General features: G+C 46.0%; 2 protein-coding genes across 2 annotated transcripts in view; both read right to left on the bottom strand.

Annotated features, from left to right (window-relative positions):
- The window catches only part of LOC140113606 (vomeronasal type-2 receptor 26-like), a 174,578-nt gene that overhangs the window by 53,073 nt on the left and 107,070 nt on the right, over positions 1–14,435 (bottom strand). The gene's annotated exons all lie outside the window — the stretch shown is intronic.
- LOC140129283 (vomeronasal type-2 receptor 1-like) overlaps positions 1–14,435 on the bottom strand; it is a 58,408-nt gene that overhangs the window by 4,038 nt on the left and 39,935 nt on the right. Inside the window, exon 3 of the mRNA XM_072150726.1 lies at positions 6,637–7,530. Coding sequence (XP_072006827.1) covers positions 6,637–7,530 — 894 coding nt within the window. The remainder of the gene's footprint in view (positions 1–6,636; positions 7,531–14,435) is intronic.

The following is a 14,435-nucleotide window of genomic DNA, read 5'->3' as shown; positions in this document are numbered from 1 at the left end:
GTGTTAAATCTCATAGTTCAGCGTTTCCTCAAGACATACCCCAATCTGTCTGATTTGCTCACGAAGGTGCGCCGCATCTGTGCGCATTTCAGGAAGTCCAGCACAGATGCTGCCACTCTCAGGGCAGCGCAGCGCCGCCTCCAACTGCCCGCTCCCCGACTGTTGTGCGATGTGCCCATGAGGTGGAATTCAACACTAACCATGTTATCCAGAGTTTACCAGCAGCGCAGAGCGATTGTAGACTGCCAGATGTCAACTTCCACCAGAACTGGTAGTCAGGTCATTCAGCTTTCTCAAGTCTACAATGAGGAGTGGACGTGGATGTCTGATATCTGTCAGGTGCTGAGTAACACAGATGGTCAGTGGTGATGCTGCCATCATCAGCCTCACCATCCCGCTGCTTGGCCTGTTGAAAAACTCTCTGGTCAGCATGAAGTCGGAAGCTTTGCGCTCGTCACAAGAGACGGGGGAACAAGATTCCCTTGATGATAGTCAAAGCACCCTTAGGTCTGTTTCTCAGCGCATATCGGAGGAGGTGGAGGAGGATGAGGAGGAAGAGGAGGAGAATGTTGGCGAGACAGAAGAGGGGACCATTGTTCAGTCCTTCACTGTTCAGCGTGTATGGGCAGAAGAAGAGGAGTTGGAGGAGTTGGAGGAGGAGGAAATGGACAGTCAGGCCAGTGAGGGGAGTGAATTCTTGCGCGTTGCGCATATGGCAGATTTCATGCTAAGCTGCCTATCCCGTGACCCTCGCGTTCAAAGAATTTATTCCAGCACCGATTACTGGGTATTCACTCTCCTGGACCCACGGTACAAGAAAAATCTTTCCACTCTCATCCCTGGAGAGGAAAGGAGTGTGAGAATGCATGAATACCAGCAGGCCCTGGTGCACAAGCTGAAACAGTATTTCCCTTCTGACAGCGCTAGCGGCAGAGGGCGTACTTCTGCGGGACAAGTAGCGAGGGAGAGTAGGCGACCAGGCAGCTTGTCCAGCACTGGCAGGGGTACGCTTTATGAGGCCTTTGCCAGTTTTATGTCACCCCAGCAAGACACTGTCACCTGTCCCCAGTCTCGGCAGAGTAGGGCTGATCTTTACAGAAAGATGGTGAGGGAGTACGTAGCTGACCATACCATCGTCCTAAATGATCACACAGCTCCCTACAACTACTGGGTTTCAAAGCTGGACATGTGGCACGAACTGGCGCTGTACGCCTTGGAGGTTCTTGCCTGCCCTGCCGCTAGCGTGTTGTCCGAGCGGGTTTTCAGTGCAGCTGGTGGCATCATCACCGATAAGCGTACACGCCTGTCGACTGACAGCGCTGACAGGCTGACGCTTATCAAGATGAATAAAGCCTGGATTTCTCCGCATTTCCATTCTCCACCAGGTGAAAGAAGCTGAACCTGAATAATGTATGCACTCCTCCTCCTCATTGTCCTCCTTCTCCTCCTCTTTGTACACTAAAGCAGAGGAAACTGGCTATTTTTTTGCCAGGGCCAACTGTCTCTGGCTATAGTACTCTATGTATTTAATTTTTCTGGAGGGCCAACTACCCTGTCCTCTGTTTTAAACAATTTTTGGGAGTGCCACATACAGGCACTCAATCTATGTAATTTTTCTGGAGGACCAGCTACCTGCTCCTCTGGTTTGAAAACTTTTTTGGACTGCCACATACAGGCACTATCCAAATTAAATTGTCTCCATAGCAGCCTCCACACGTCGTCTTTTTAGCTGCCTACACACGTTGTCTCCATTGCTACCTCCACACGTCATCGCCATAGCTGCCTCCAAAAGTAGTCCATATAGCTGCCTCCATACATGGTCCCCTTATCAAACGAGCTGTGTCAGGCAGAATTTTGGATTGTTTTCATGGCTTCCATGTTAACTTTGTCGCCACCCTGCTGTGTAATCCACAAAATATACTGGCAAACTTTTATCATTTACCAATATTATTTCAGCGCTTCTTGCGCATCTGTTTACATTCCCCTCACCCGCCATATCCTAAACTTATAAGAACGCTACTACACTTGATCTTATACAAAAGGTTCTTAGAAGTGCTGTTTGGGGAGTAGCCTAGAGACAGGGGCTTGGATTGGCGAAAGCTCGCCTGGCAGCGGAGTGCCAGCTCCATCCCAAGATCGAACTAACATAGTTTTAACTGCAGCACCTTTAATCTACTACTAGTTCACTGCCTCCATACATGGTCCCCTTATCAAACGAGCTGTGTCAGGCAGAATTTTGGGTTGTTTTCATGGCTTCCACATCAAACTTGTTAACTTTGTCGCCACCCTGCTGTGTAATCCACAAAATATACTGGCAAACTTTTATCATTTACCGATATTATTTCAGCGCTTCTTGCGCATCTGTTTACATTCCCCTCACCCGCCATATCCTAAACTTATAAGAACGCTACTACACTTGATCTTATACAAAAGGTTCTTAGAAGTGCTGTTTGGGGAGTAGCCTAGAGACAGGGGCGTGGATTGGCGAAAGCTCGCCTGGCAGCGGAGCGCCAGCTCCATCCCAAGATCCAACTAACATAGTTTTAACTGCAGCACCTTTAATCTACTACTAGTTCACTACCTCCATACATGGTCCCCTTATCAAACGAGCTGTGTCAGGCAGAATTTTGGGTTGTTTTCATGGATTCCTCATCAAACTTGTTAACTTTGTCGCCACCCTGCTGTGTAATCCACAAAATATACTGGCAAACTTTTATCATTTACCGATATTATTTGAACGCTTCTTGCTCACCTCCTTTGGTTCCTCTGTGCCACCCATTGGTTTTAAGCCTGAGTCCATTTGGGGTATGTTGCCAAGACACTCTCTAGCCTGCCGCTGCTGCCGCTGCCTCTGCATAGTCCCCTATAGTGTCAGGGTCAATTATTGGATGTTTTAGATGCTATCTAGCCTCATTCGGTCACTCTGTCATTGCCATGCTGTTGCCCATACTTTTGGCATAATGGTGCGATTAAGCAGCCTCAGAGGCATCCATGCATGCTGCCCCTGCTGTATCCTGTCCATTTCCGTGGTGTTTCCATCCTTTTCTGAGGTTCCCAGGTGTTTGGCCAAGCTTCCCTGTGCAGATCCTTGGTCCCCTTGAAAAATGCTCGAGTCTCCCATTGACTTCAATGGGGCTCGTTATTCGAGACGAGCACTCGAGCATCGGGAAAAGTTTGTCTCGAATAATGAGTACCCGAGCATTTTACTGCTCGCTCATCTCTAGTAGGCACTCTTTTGGATGCAATATACTGCCTTAAAGCTTTAATTTCCCAGTGTTGTCGAATCTTTTTGTAAAGTAAATTTACTGATTTTCTAAAAATCTCTGATAATTTATAGTGGCACCGTAAAGTTACTTGACAAAACATATTTTTAGCACAGCTGGAGAGAACCTCTGACAACAATTCCAACAATCATGGTTCTGGCTTTTTCATCTCCTGAAACATAGAACTAATACATTTATGAGGTTATCAGTAATATCCTCTCAGCTTTTTCTTAAGTGGGTGGGACTTCTGGGTTGTGACATCAGCTAAGGGCAGTGAGGCCAATAGCACTCAGGGTATTCACATGAACGTGCTGCAGGGGCTCAGTCAATCAGGACATAGAATTTGTGTTACTGCTTGTACAGAGATCTAGTGAAGAGCAAGATAGGGTAGACACAGAGCGCTGGAGCTCATCATACTACATCACAAAGAAAAAGATATATTAATACATGTTCAACTACACTTTAAAACACCTACATAGAAATTGGAAGATGAACACATGACAACATCACAGTATGTGCACACACATTACTATTCCCAATCACATGTTTATGACATCACTGCAGGTCCTGGATCTTTTTATATGTTGCAAGGACTGATATTCTACTGCATCCAGCAGCTACTGATTATGAGCGTGCATATGCTAGTAACCCCTCCCAACAACATCTCCTCTCCTCAGTTTAGCTATGGATTCCCATGGATACCAACCAAACAAAGACAGGGGCAAGGTAACACCTCTTCTAGCTGGCAAATGGCTGAAGATAGCTAATGGGTGTAAATGAGAGAATTGCTTATTTTAGCTTATTGCAAAGCTGTGCAAAAGTTTTTATACCTTACAGTACTTTAACATTTCTTCCATTTATGTCTTTACTTATTGTCTCTTCAAACACAAAATTTTCCATCTTTTTTTTGTTTTTCTGCTAAAATTTTCACATCCATATTGAGGGTTATTATGATATTCTGTGCTCGACACACAAAAAAAAGAATACTGCACCAGATTTCCATATTTACCCTTTTATGGTGAGCTCTTGATAGATCATGTGTCCCTTGGTACAGATAAAATATATTAACCCCTTCCAGATATGTGATGTAATAATGCACGACAGCCTCGGCTTTTCCAAAGACTCATTTTAACCCTTTCATTACAATGTGCAATTAGAACATTGTAATGAATGAGGAGGAAAAGCCCCATATAATGCCGAACTGTAGTAGTGGTCGATCAGACAACCTAGGGCTAATGTAACCTAGGGGGTCTGAAGAACCTGTAGTATATAGCGTCATAGCCCCTGAAGTATATAGCCTGCCAGGCCTTGTAGTATATAGCATGCCAGCCCCTGTAGTATATAGCCTGCCAGCCCCTGTAGTATATAACATGCCAGTTCCTGTAGTATTTAGCATGCCAGCCCCTGTAGTATATAGCCTGCCAGCCCCTGTAGTATATAACATACCAGCTCCTGTAGTATATAGCATGCCAGCCCCTGTAGTATATAGCCTGCCAGCCCCTGTAGTATATAGCATGCCAGCCCCTTGAGTATATAGCATACAGGGATCGTGACAATAGCTGCTGACATCACGATCCCTGCAACGGACAGAACGGGGATATAGTGCTATATAGTAACTATGTTAAAATGTGTTAGGCCAAGTGATTTAATGTGCCACCAATATTACTAATACAAAGATGTCTAACAATACAATGATTTGTAATCTCTAATAACATATGTATTGTTAGGTTATGTCCATACTGACACCACTTTGATGCTAAAACATAATAATGACCAGGCCGGGATGTATAGGAATTCTGGTGCTCCATAGGACTAAGGCTCCTGGGCCCAGGCTGTTTTATTTATAATAATGCTGGGACACCGGCAACAGCTGACTCAACACAAACCGGACGGCCTCGATCTCAACATCAGTAGAATGTAGCGGTGAGACTCAGCGCTCCCCATGTGATGTGCTAAAGATGTCTATATCATATGAAGAAACTATTTGTTCACAAATAAACGTATCCAGGTGTTAGAATGGCCAAGTCACATCCAGACCTGAATCCATTGGAGAATCTATGGAAAGAGCTGAAAACTGCTGTTCACAAACGCTCCCCATCTGACCTCAATTTCTGTCTCTCTATGTGCAAAACTGTTATAGTCCTGATACCCCAAGCGACTTTCAGCTGTAATCACAGCAAAAGGAGGTGCTACAAAGTATTAACTTAAGGAGGCGTAAATATTGCACCCCACCTTTCAGTTTATTATTTTTTAAAAGACTTCAAAATATCCAATAAACTTTGTTCCACTTCACAATTGTGTCCCACTTGTTGCTGATTATTCACCAAAAAAAATTACATTGTTATATCTTTATGTTTAAAGCCTGAAATGTGGCAATAGGTAGAAAAGTTCAAGGGGGGCGAATACTTTCACAAGGCACTGCATGTATTAAAGGGAACCTGTCACCAGGAGACCCATTTTTAGCACTCCCCCAGTCCCCACAGAGTATAGTACATACACTGCCAAATTGTTTTTGTATAAAAAATAGGTTTTACAGAAAAAAAGATATGTTATATTGTACCTTGTTGTGTGACTAGGCACTAGGCACCTGGGAGTGGCTGGAAAGGAGCAGCCCCCCCCCCCACCCTTGGGGAACTGCTCCTCCATGTGACCTTTTCAAATAAATGAGTAACTCCCCTCACTCGGGATTGGCTGTAGAGGAGCAGGGGGCATTGCTAAGAAAGTGATGGATGTTTTCATATATTTGAAAAGGACACATGGAGGAGCAGTTTCCCAAGGGTGGGGGGGGGGAACTGCTCCTTTCCAGCCACTCCCAGGGGAAGAGTGCCTAGTCACACAGCAAGGTACAATATAACATCTGGACGCTACATGAAGTGTGAAGTGCTGAGATAGAAAATGGCTGGTTTTATAGGGCTGTGTGACATCACATAAGCCTGCCAGTCACTGATTGGCTTACAGGTCTGCAGATGTCATCGGGGGTGTTCCTTTCTCCTTCCCAGAGTTCTCTCCCCCATGTAACACGTTGTTCTCGCGCCAATTTAGTTGAAAAAAGAATGGAAAAAAAATGTTGTTCCCGCGATTCAGCATAAACTTCGGCTTCGTGGCAAATTGAATTTTTGCTGAAATTCTAACTGAAGTTAGAATTGATTCGCCAATCTCTAGTTGTAAGCAGTTAATACCTGTGATCAGAGTTACCTCTCATTGTAGGTGCTGCAGGAGGGTATGTGAGCCGGTGTCATAAACTAGGAAGTCACCTCCCATGTGCTGCCGTGAAGTACTATTATATCCTGCATCAGGAAGGGGTTAATATATATTCTTTTGTGCCATTTGGAGGTCATCTATTATAGCATGGGAATACATGATGGCTATATACTGTATTTCCCCCAAATAATTTCCTACATATACAGTATAGATATAGGTATGTGAAGCTTGTTAAATAATACAAAAAACAATGTGTTACCTTTTTCATTTGATGTTTTAATCTCGGCACAATGGACTGTCTTGGATATTTATCGCTGAGAGATAAGAACATTTCATGTAGAGCGAGGGCCATGACTTCCACACTGTGATAGAGTCTAGGAGTCACCCCTGAAGACAGTAAGTATCTAAGTCTCGGCACAGCAAAGTGCATGGTCATATTGGCCTTCCTTCTTACGTTGTATGATAAGAAGGAATCATTATTATTATATCCAAATAATATTTCTAAGTTTGTAACTGTGCTTCCATATGTATACATGTTGGGTAAAAGGCTGTGACGTTTTGCAAATTCTTCGACCCCAGGAATAGGTGATGAGAAATATCCTACAGCTAAACTTCCATTAAATTCTGTCATTTGATGTTCTATAATGGGGGCACTGGAGGCCCAAGGAGGAGGCAGAATGAATGTCATGTTATAATAACATGTAGGATACCACTCATGTAAATAAAAATGTAGATTCTCAGTAAAAGGTCCACATAGTACAACCACACCGACTCCGGAATTCTTTATAGTCTCTAGAATCCTGTTATATTTATTAGGAATTGGTTTCTTTAATTTCATAGTGAAGGCGACACAGATCCCGTATTCTTCCATATATTTTATTAGTACTTGTAGCTCTTTTTCTCCGGCGTCATCATCTGTTACTAAAATCCCGACCCAGGTCCATCCAAAGTGATGTAACAGTTTGGTTACTGCCATATTGTATACATGGTCGTTATGTACTGTCCGGAAAACACGTGGATAGAGGAGTCTATCAGTCAGGGAATAGTCTGTAGCTCCATTGTTGATCTGTAAAACAGGAAAGGCAAAATATTGGACGGATCTTTTATTTTTTTGATATTTTCAGGATAACAAGTACCTTATATACTCGAGTATAGCCGACCCGAGTATAAGCCGAGACCCCTAATTTTACCACCAAAAAAACTGGGAAAAACTACTGACTCGAGTATAAGCCGAGGGTGGTAAATGCATTGGTCAAGCCCCCCACCAATAGTATACAGCCTGCCAGCCCCCAGTAGTATACAGCCTGCCAGCCCCCATGTAGTATTTAGCAGCCCCTAGTAGTATACAGCAAGCCCCTAGTACTATACATCAGCCCCCAGTAGTATACAGCCTGCCCCCAGTAGTATACAGCCTGCCAGCCCCCATCTTGTATTTAGCAGCCCCTAGTAGTATACAGCAAGCCCCTAGTACTATACATCAGCCACCAGTAGTATACAGCAGACCCTAGTAGTATACAGCAAGCCCCTAGTAGTATACAGCCTGCCCCTAGTAGTATACAGCCTGCCCCTAGTAGTATACAGCCTGCCCCAGTAGTATACAGCAAGCCCCTAGTAGTATACAGCAGCCCCTAGAAGTATACAGCAAGCCCCTAGTAGTATACAGCAAGCTCCTAGAAGTATACAGCAAGCCCCTAGTAGTATACAGCAAGCTCCTAGTAGTATACAGCAAGCCCCTAGTAGTATACAGCAAGCTCCTAGTAGTATACAGCAAGCCCCTAGTAGTATACAGCAAGCCCCTAGTAGTACACAGCAGCCCCTAGTAGTATACAGCAAGCCCCTAGTAGTATACAGCAGCCCTAGTAGTATACAGCAAGCCCCTAGTAGTATACAGCAGCCCTAGTAGAATACAGCAAGCCCCTAGTAGTATACAGCCTGCCCCTAGTAGTATACAGCCTGCCCCTAGTAGTATACAGCCTGCCCCTAGTAGTATACAGCAAGCCCCTAGTAGTATACAGCAGCCCTTAGTAGTATACAGCAAGCCCCTAGTGGTATACAGCAAGCTCCTAGTGGTATACAACAAGCCCCTAGTAGTATACAGCAAGCCCCTAGTAGTATACAGCAGACCCTAGTAGTATACAGCAGCCCCTAGTAGTATACAGCAGCCCCTAGTAGTATACAGCAGCCTGCCCCCAAGGACCTTAAAAAAATAAACTTAAATACTCACCCTCCGATGTCAGCGCGGCTTACCGATGTCCCCGATGTCAGCGCGCCGCGTCTTCTTTCTTCTCCATGGCTCCTCTTCTTTCTTCCGACATGGACGCGGCTATGTTTTCTTCTAGCAGGCGCATACTATAACGCGGCCGCTGCTGACATTATAGTATGCGCGGCCATGAAGAAAACATGGCCGCGTCCGTGCCGGAAGAAAGAAGAGAGAAGAGGAGCCGCGGAGAAGAAAGAAGACGGGACGCGCTGACATGGGGGACATCGGTAAGCCGCACCGACATCGGGGAGTCGCGCTGACGTCGGAGGGTGAGTATTTAAGTTTATTTTTTTTAACTGGGTAATTTTTTTTAATAATAGACTCGTGTATAAGCCGAGGGGACGTTTTTCAGCACATTTTTTGTGCTGAAAAACTCGGCTTATACATGAGTATATACGGTATTTGTGTTTGAGTGCACCTGTCAGAGGCTCCATACCGAGTTACTATGCATAGAAGACCTAGATAACCACAGCCCGAAAAGGAATGTAACACAGACAAGGTACCACCTTAAATGCTGTAGGGTGCAGAATATGCATCTCAGAAAAAAGGAAATCTACCATCAAAATCCATCATGATAAACCTGACACTTACTAATAGATCCAGGCACCGTGACTGTGGTATCTTCTTTTATTTGTATCCATGGCCTCCTTCCTGCTAGTATCTACTTCAGACTAATTAGCAGTCGTGAGCTTGCCCCAAAACTGGCACCAACACAGGGACAGGTCCTATTCCCATCCAGGTTAGCAGCATGGCCGCTCAGCTTGCTATGAAGTAGCCATTGCCTTGCAGGTCATGGCACACATCCGCTCATATGGATTTCCCCTTAGTCTCCGTCTGTCCTCTGTTTTAACTCCATTAGTATGAGGCCCTAGTTTCTGGACTACCTTTGCCTTTTGTCTTTGTTTGTCATACTTTCTACTTGGCTGTATCCACTGTGGGGAATTGCTCTGGTAGTTGACAGGTAGCAGTGCAGGAAGCAGGGACACACGCAGGTTTAAAGTCCAACTTAAGTGTTTATTCACACTTGCAAAACAGAACACAAATTCAGCCTTGGCTTAGGCACATGCAAAAACATTATAAAAGTAATTCCTGCCCGGCTAGGCGCTGTCTAATACATTTTGAGGACCCTAGCTATCCGGGTACCAGGCTGCCTGGCACACGCTCTTGGCCAGCAGCAAGACAGGAGACCCTCAGTTACCTTTGCTGTGAGAATGCAATCTCGCTTTCAGCTCTCCAGGTAGGGCCTCTCCTACTGCTTCTGGCCTGCAGACTAAATCAGGCCCTAACGAGGCCTGTGACCTGCACCTGTGGGCTATACAAAAGCCCAGGACCGAAGCCCGGGTGGAGTAGGAGTCCCACTACCAGCCTACCCCTACTCCATAATAAGCAGGCCCAGTACGGACATTACCAATGTGTCTGTGTTAGCTAGGCCAACACAGACAAAACAGACTATTCCTGCTTATCATGTCTGCATTAACCCTTGGGTTACTGCAGACAAACCCAGGGCTTTTACCACCAGCATTTCATCTGCCTGTAAGACAGATAGCGGTTTTCCCACACCACATATTAACATTTCTATAAAGTTCAGGCAGATCTTTTGCCGATTAATTATAATAGATTATAAATCTCTTGACTTTTTTCCAAATTGATCACCAATTTGTTCCACAAGCATTGGCTTCAGCAAATGACTAGCAGTTGGTAAGAGTGGCCCGGATTCATCTACTCCTGAGCCTCTTACTGCTGTGGAGGCCTTGTGTGGGGGCGTTTCTGTGACCCAGTATAGACAGGTATATGTCTGAACCTGTCTGATTTGCTTTTCACATTAGTATTTAACTGTTTTTACTGCTGCCTTTGCTTTTCCATTACTCATATCCTGGAGATGATTTCTGATGGTCAAATTCCCATGTCTTGCTGAATCATTTAAACTCTTCTGAAGTAAATTGAGCAGCATTGTCAGAGAAAATAGTATCAGGAATGCCATACCTGGCAAAATAGGTCTTGAGTTCTTGTATCCTGCGCATAGCCCACTTCCCAGAACTTGGAGAAATAGTCCACTTTGATCAGGTATTCTTTGTCATTTCATGTGAAGAGGAATGTGCCTATCTTTGTCCATGACCTATTTAGAATTGCATGTGGTTGCACACACATACCTCCCAACAGTCCCAGTTTTTGGATAGGAGGCTACAGGCAAAGACTGGGGGAGGAGGCTGGCGGACAGGATGAGGTTGGAGGACAGGGTGAGGCTGGAGGACAGGAGGAGCCTGGAGGACAGGAGGAGCCTGGAGGACAGGAGGAGCCTGGAGGACAGGAGGAGGCTGGAGGACAGGAGGCTCCAGGAAGTGGCTGGATAAGGGGGCTGGAGGACAGAAGGAGGCTTGAAGAAAGGGGGCTACAGGAGGAGGCTGAAGGACAGGAGGATGCAGGAGGAGGCTGGAGGACAGGAGGCCATAAGAGGAGGATGGAGGACAGGGGCCATATGAGGACTCTTGAGGACAGTAGGCTACAGGAGGAGCAGGCTGGGGGACAGGTGGCCACATGAAAAGGCTGGAGGCCACACGATGAGGCTGGAGGACAGGAGGCTACAGGAAGAGGCTGGAGGAGGAGGCTGGAGGGCAAGATGAGGATGGAGGAGGAGGCTGGAAGACAGGATGAGGCTGGAGGACAGATGGATACAGGAAGAGGCAGGAGGAGGAAGCTGGAGGAAAGGAAAAGGCTTGAGCACAGGGGCTACAGGAGGAGGTTGGAGGACAGGAGGCCACACGAGGAGACTGCAGGAGAGGAGGCCAGAAGAGGAGGCTGGCTGACAGGAGGAGGTTGGAGGACAGGAGTCACATGAGGAGGCTGGAGGACAGGAAACTACAGGAGGAGAAGGTTGAAGGGAAGGAGGCTACAGGAGGAGGAGGCTGGAGGACAATAGACCACAGGGAGAGGCTGGAGGGCACAGAAGGAGGCTGGAGGACAGGAGGAGGATGGAGGACTGGAGGTGGCTGGAGGACAAGAATCTACAGGATGACGCTGGAGGACAGGAGGTGTAGGCTGGAGGACAGGAGGCCAAGATATGAGGAGAATAAAGAACAGGAGGCCACAATATTAGGATTTTAGAGAACAGGGCCCAGAGCATGTGAGGAGGGGTAGGAGTACAGATAGTAATTGAAGGCTAAAATTAAAAAAGGGTTTTATAAGTTGCCGAAGGTCCAGTAGGGGGTATTATAGGGGTCCATGAGGGGGTTGGCCAAAATGAGGGTGCATTATTCTATGTGGGGGCCATTAGGGCGATATTATACTATGCTTGTGGGTGGGACAATGGGCATGGTTTTAGAAAAAAAAGTGGGAGGGGCTTTTTGTCCTATCTCTCGCCCAAAAGTTGAGAGGTATGCACATTGTGCTATGTAATTTTTAATGTGGTCATTCATACCTGGCCATTACACAGATTTCTGTACATATAGTGTAGGCGGCCTTCTATGCCTAGATGTGTAGAGTGCAAGTTGTTTAGAATGGCTCTTCTGAGAGATTCTGGTATAACAGCTCTCCTTTAACCCACTTTCAGGATTTGCGACGTCACCCTGTCTCGCGACGGAATGACACATCGGTGGGTGGTCCTGACATCGGTCGAGGAAAACCCTGCGATGACATCACAGGACCAATGTGATTCGCCCTGTGATGCATGATCACGGCCAATGATAGCGATCTGTGGCACAAATCTTACTAGCCCCACGCTCTCCAACATCGCCATTTTATGATTGATGGTATTGTAGAGAGGAGTGCTAGCGATCTGTCCCATCACTGTTCTCTAAAACACACTATTATCCTCCCCACATTGTCCATTTTCCCTTCCCCACCAAACACAGTGTGATCTGTTAGGTGTAGTAGTAGTCGTTGGAGGAGTAGTAGTCGCATATCCTGGATCGCAGGCGCACATGTGTACCTCCGTGTGGCCCCATAGCCAGCCTGCACAGGAACTCACCACTCCCAGCTCCAGTGGGGTCTCCATGATGCCCGCACTCCGTCGAGTGCAAGCCCTAGGAGATGGGGACGCGTGTGCCAAAGCATATGTATCTCAGAGACCGCCGCTGGAGCCGTTAGAGGTAAGTTGCTGTGCAGGCTGGCTCTGCAAAATTTAAAGGGCCAGTGTGCTGATAATTGGCACTGGCCAGCCGCCTGCCCTTATTAATTCCAGCCCCTACCTGTGTCCTCTGCAGGATCTTTGTACCTCATAGCCTTAAAGAAAGCTTCTCTGGTGCCCTGTGCGATTATCCTGATTTCCCGTCGTGATCTCAATTCCGTTGCTGAACTCACTCCTGTGCTGCCGGTCCTGACCTCTCCTGCCTGTCCCCAACCATGACCTAGCCCTACGATTCTGTGCTTTGTCTTGGCCACCACCGCGGAGGAATGACCTGTTGGTACCTCGCAGCAAAAAGTCCAAACTAAATTCAAAACTGAATTTTGAATGTTGCATTAATGGTCCATCACTAGATAAGCAGAATATAAACCCCCAAATTTAGCCTCCTTAATAAGTTTAGATAGGGCTTGTATTTCTCTCACTGGATGATGTCTTGGTTGTTGAAGAACACTGTTTACTGAAGAGGTGGCTGTGTCCTGTTGAGAACTGTCACTCTCAGTAACATCTATGTGGGTCTGAGAGGCTTCACCAGTATCATTTTCTAGTCATCTTTTTCTGGTAACACTTTGAAATGTGAGGCATTCTGGGTAATAGAATGTCCATCTGGCTCAGCTTTGACCATACTTCCGTTACATGGTAACCTGCTGGGTCATAAATTGGACAGGTCTGGTTGTTATGTTTATGACATACTTTGTCACACCTCTCTATAAAAGATGGCTGGGCATGACGTTTCTTGTCCACATACTGTTTTATTTTCTGCTTGTTGTTGAAGTCTGCTGGTCTCACAGTAGATACATCAGGAATACAGATACGAAGAGTTCTGTTGAATAGTAGGTGGGCAGGAGCAACATTAGTAGTTGAATGAGGTGTACTCCTATAGTTGGGCAGAAATCTGTAGAGCGCCTTTTTCAGTGGTTTGTGCTCCAAGTAAGAGGTTTTAACTCTCTTCCCTAAAGTGTGCATGAATGTTTCCACAGTTTACACTGCTGTACAATGAATTAGTAGTGTGGAGCAGTGTATTGGACTTGAATTAGTGATCAGAGCTGGTTCAATTTTGTATAAGTAAAATAAGTTAAAAAAAGGAAAGTTTAATACATTAGAATAAATAAAAAATAAATAAAAATATACCGTATATATTCGAGTATAAGCCAAGTTTTTGTGCTGAATGTGCTGAAAAACCTCACCTCAGCTCATACTCGAGTCAAGAAAAAAAAAACAAATGGTGTACTCACTTTCCGACGCCCATGTCAGATTCTCTTCTATACAGCGATGCTCCAGCATTGGATCCCTGTTCCCGCGCTGTCCATCGCAGGGATTGTGAAGACATCCTATTAGGTGCGTCTGCATCAGCACACACTATGATGTCATTGTGCGACTGACATCACGGTCCCTTCGACAGACAGCGTGGGGTCACGGGGCCGAGGACCCGAAGAGGACCTGCAAGGGGGCGTCGGAAAATAAGTATTTTTTTCCTACAGACATTGTATTGGGGGCAGGTGCTGCAGGATATATACTAGGGGCAGAGACTGCAGGTTATATACGGGGGGGACAGGGGCTGGCAGACTATATACAGGTGGGCTGCAGGCCATAT

Source organism: Engystomops pustulosus, chromosome 1, assembly GCF_040894005.1.
Source record: "Engystomops pustulosus chromosome 1, aEngPut4.maternal, whole genome shotgun sequence".
Lineage (NCBI taxonomy): Eukaryota > Metazoa > Chordata > Amphibia > Anura > Leptodactylidae > Engystomops > Engystomops pustulosus.
Note: the sequence above shows the minus strand (reverse complement) of the source record. Positions and strands in the feature narration are given on the sequence as shown.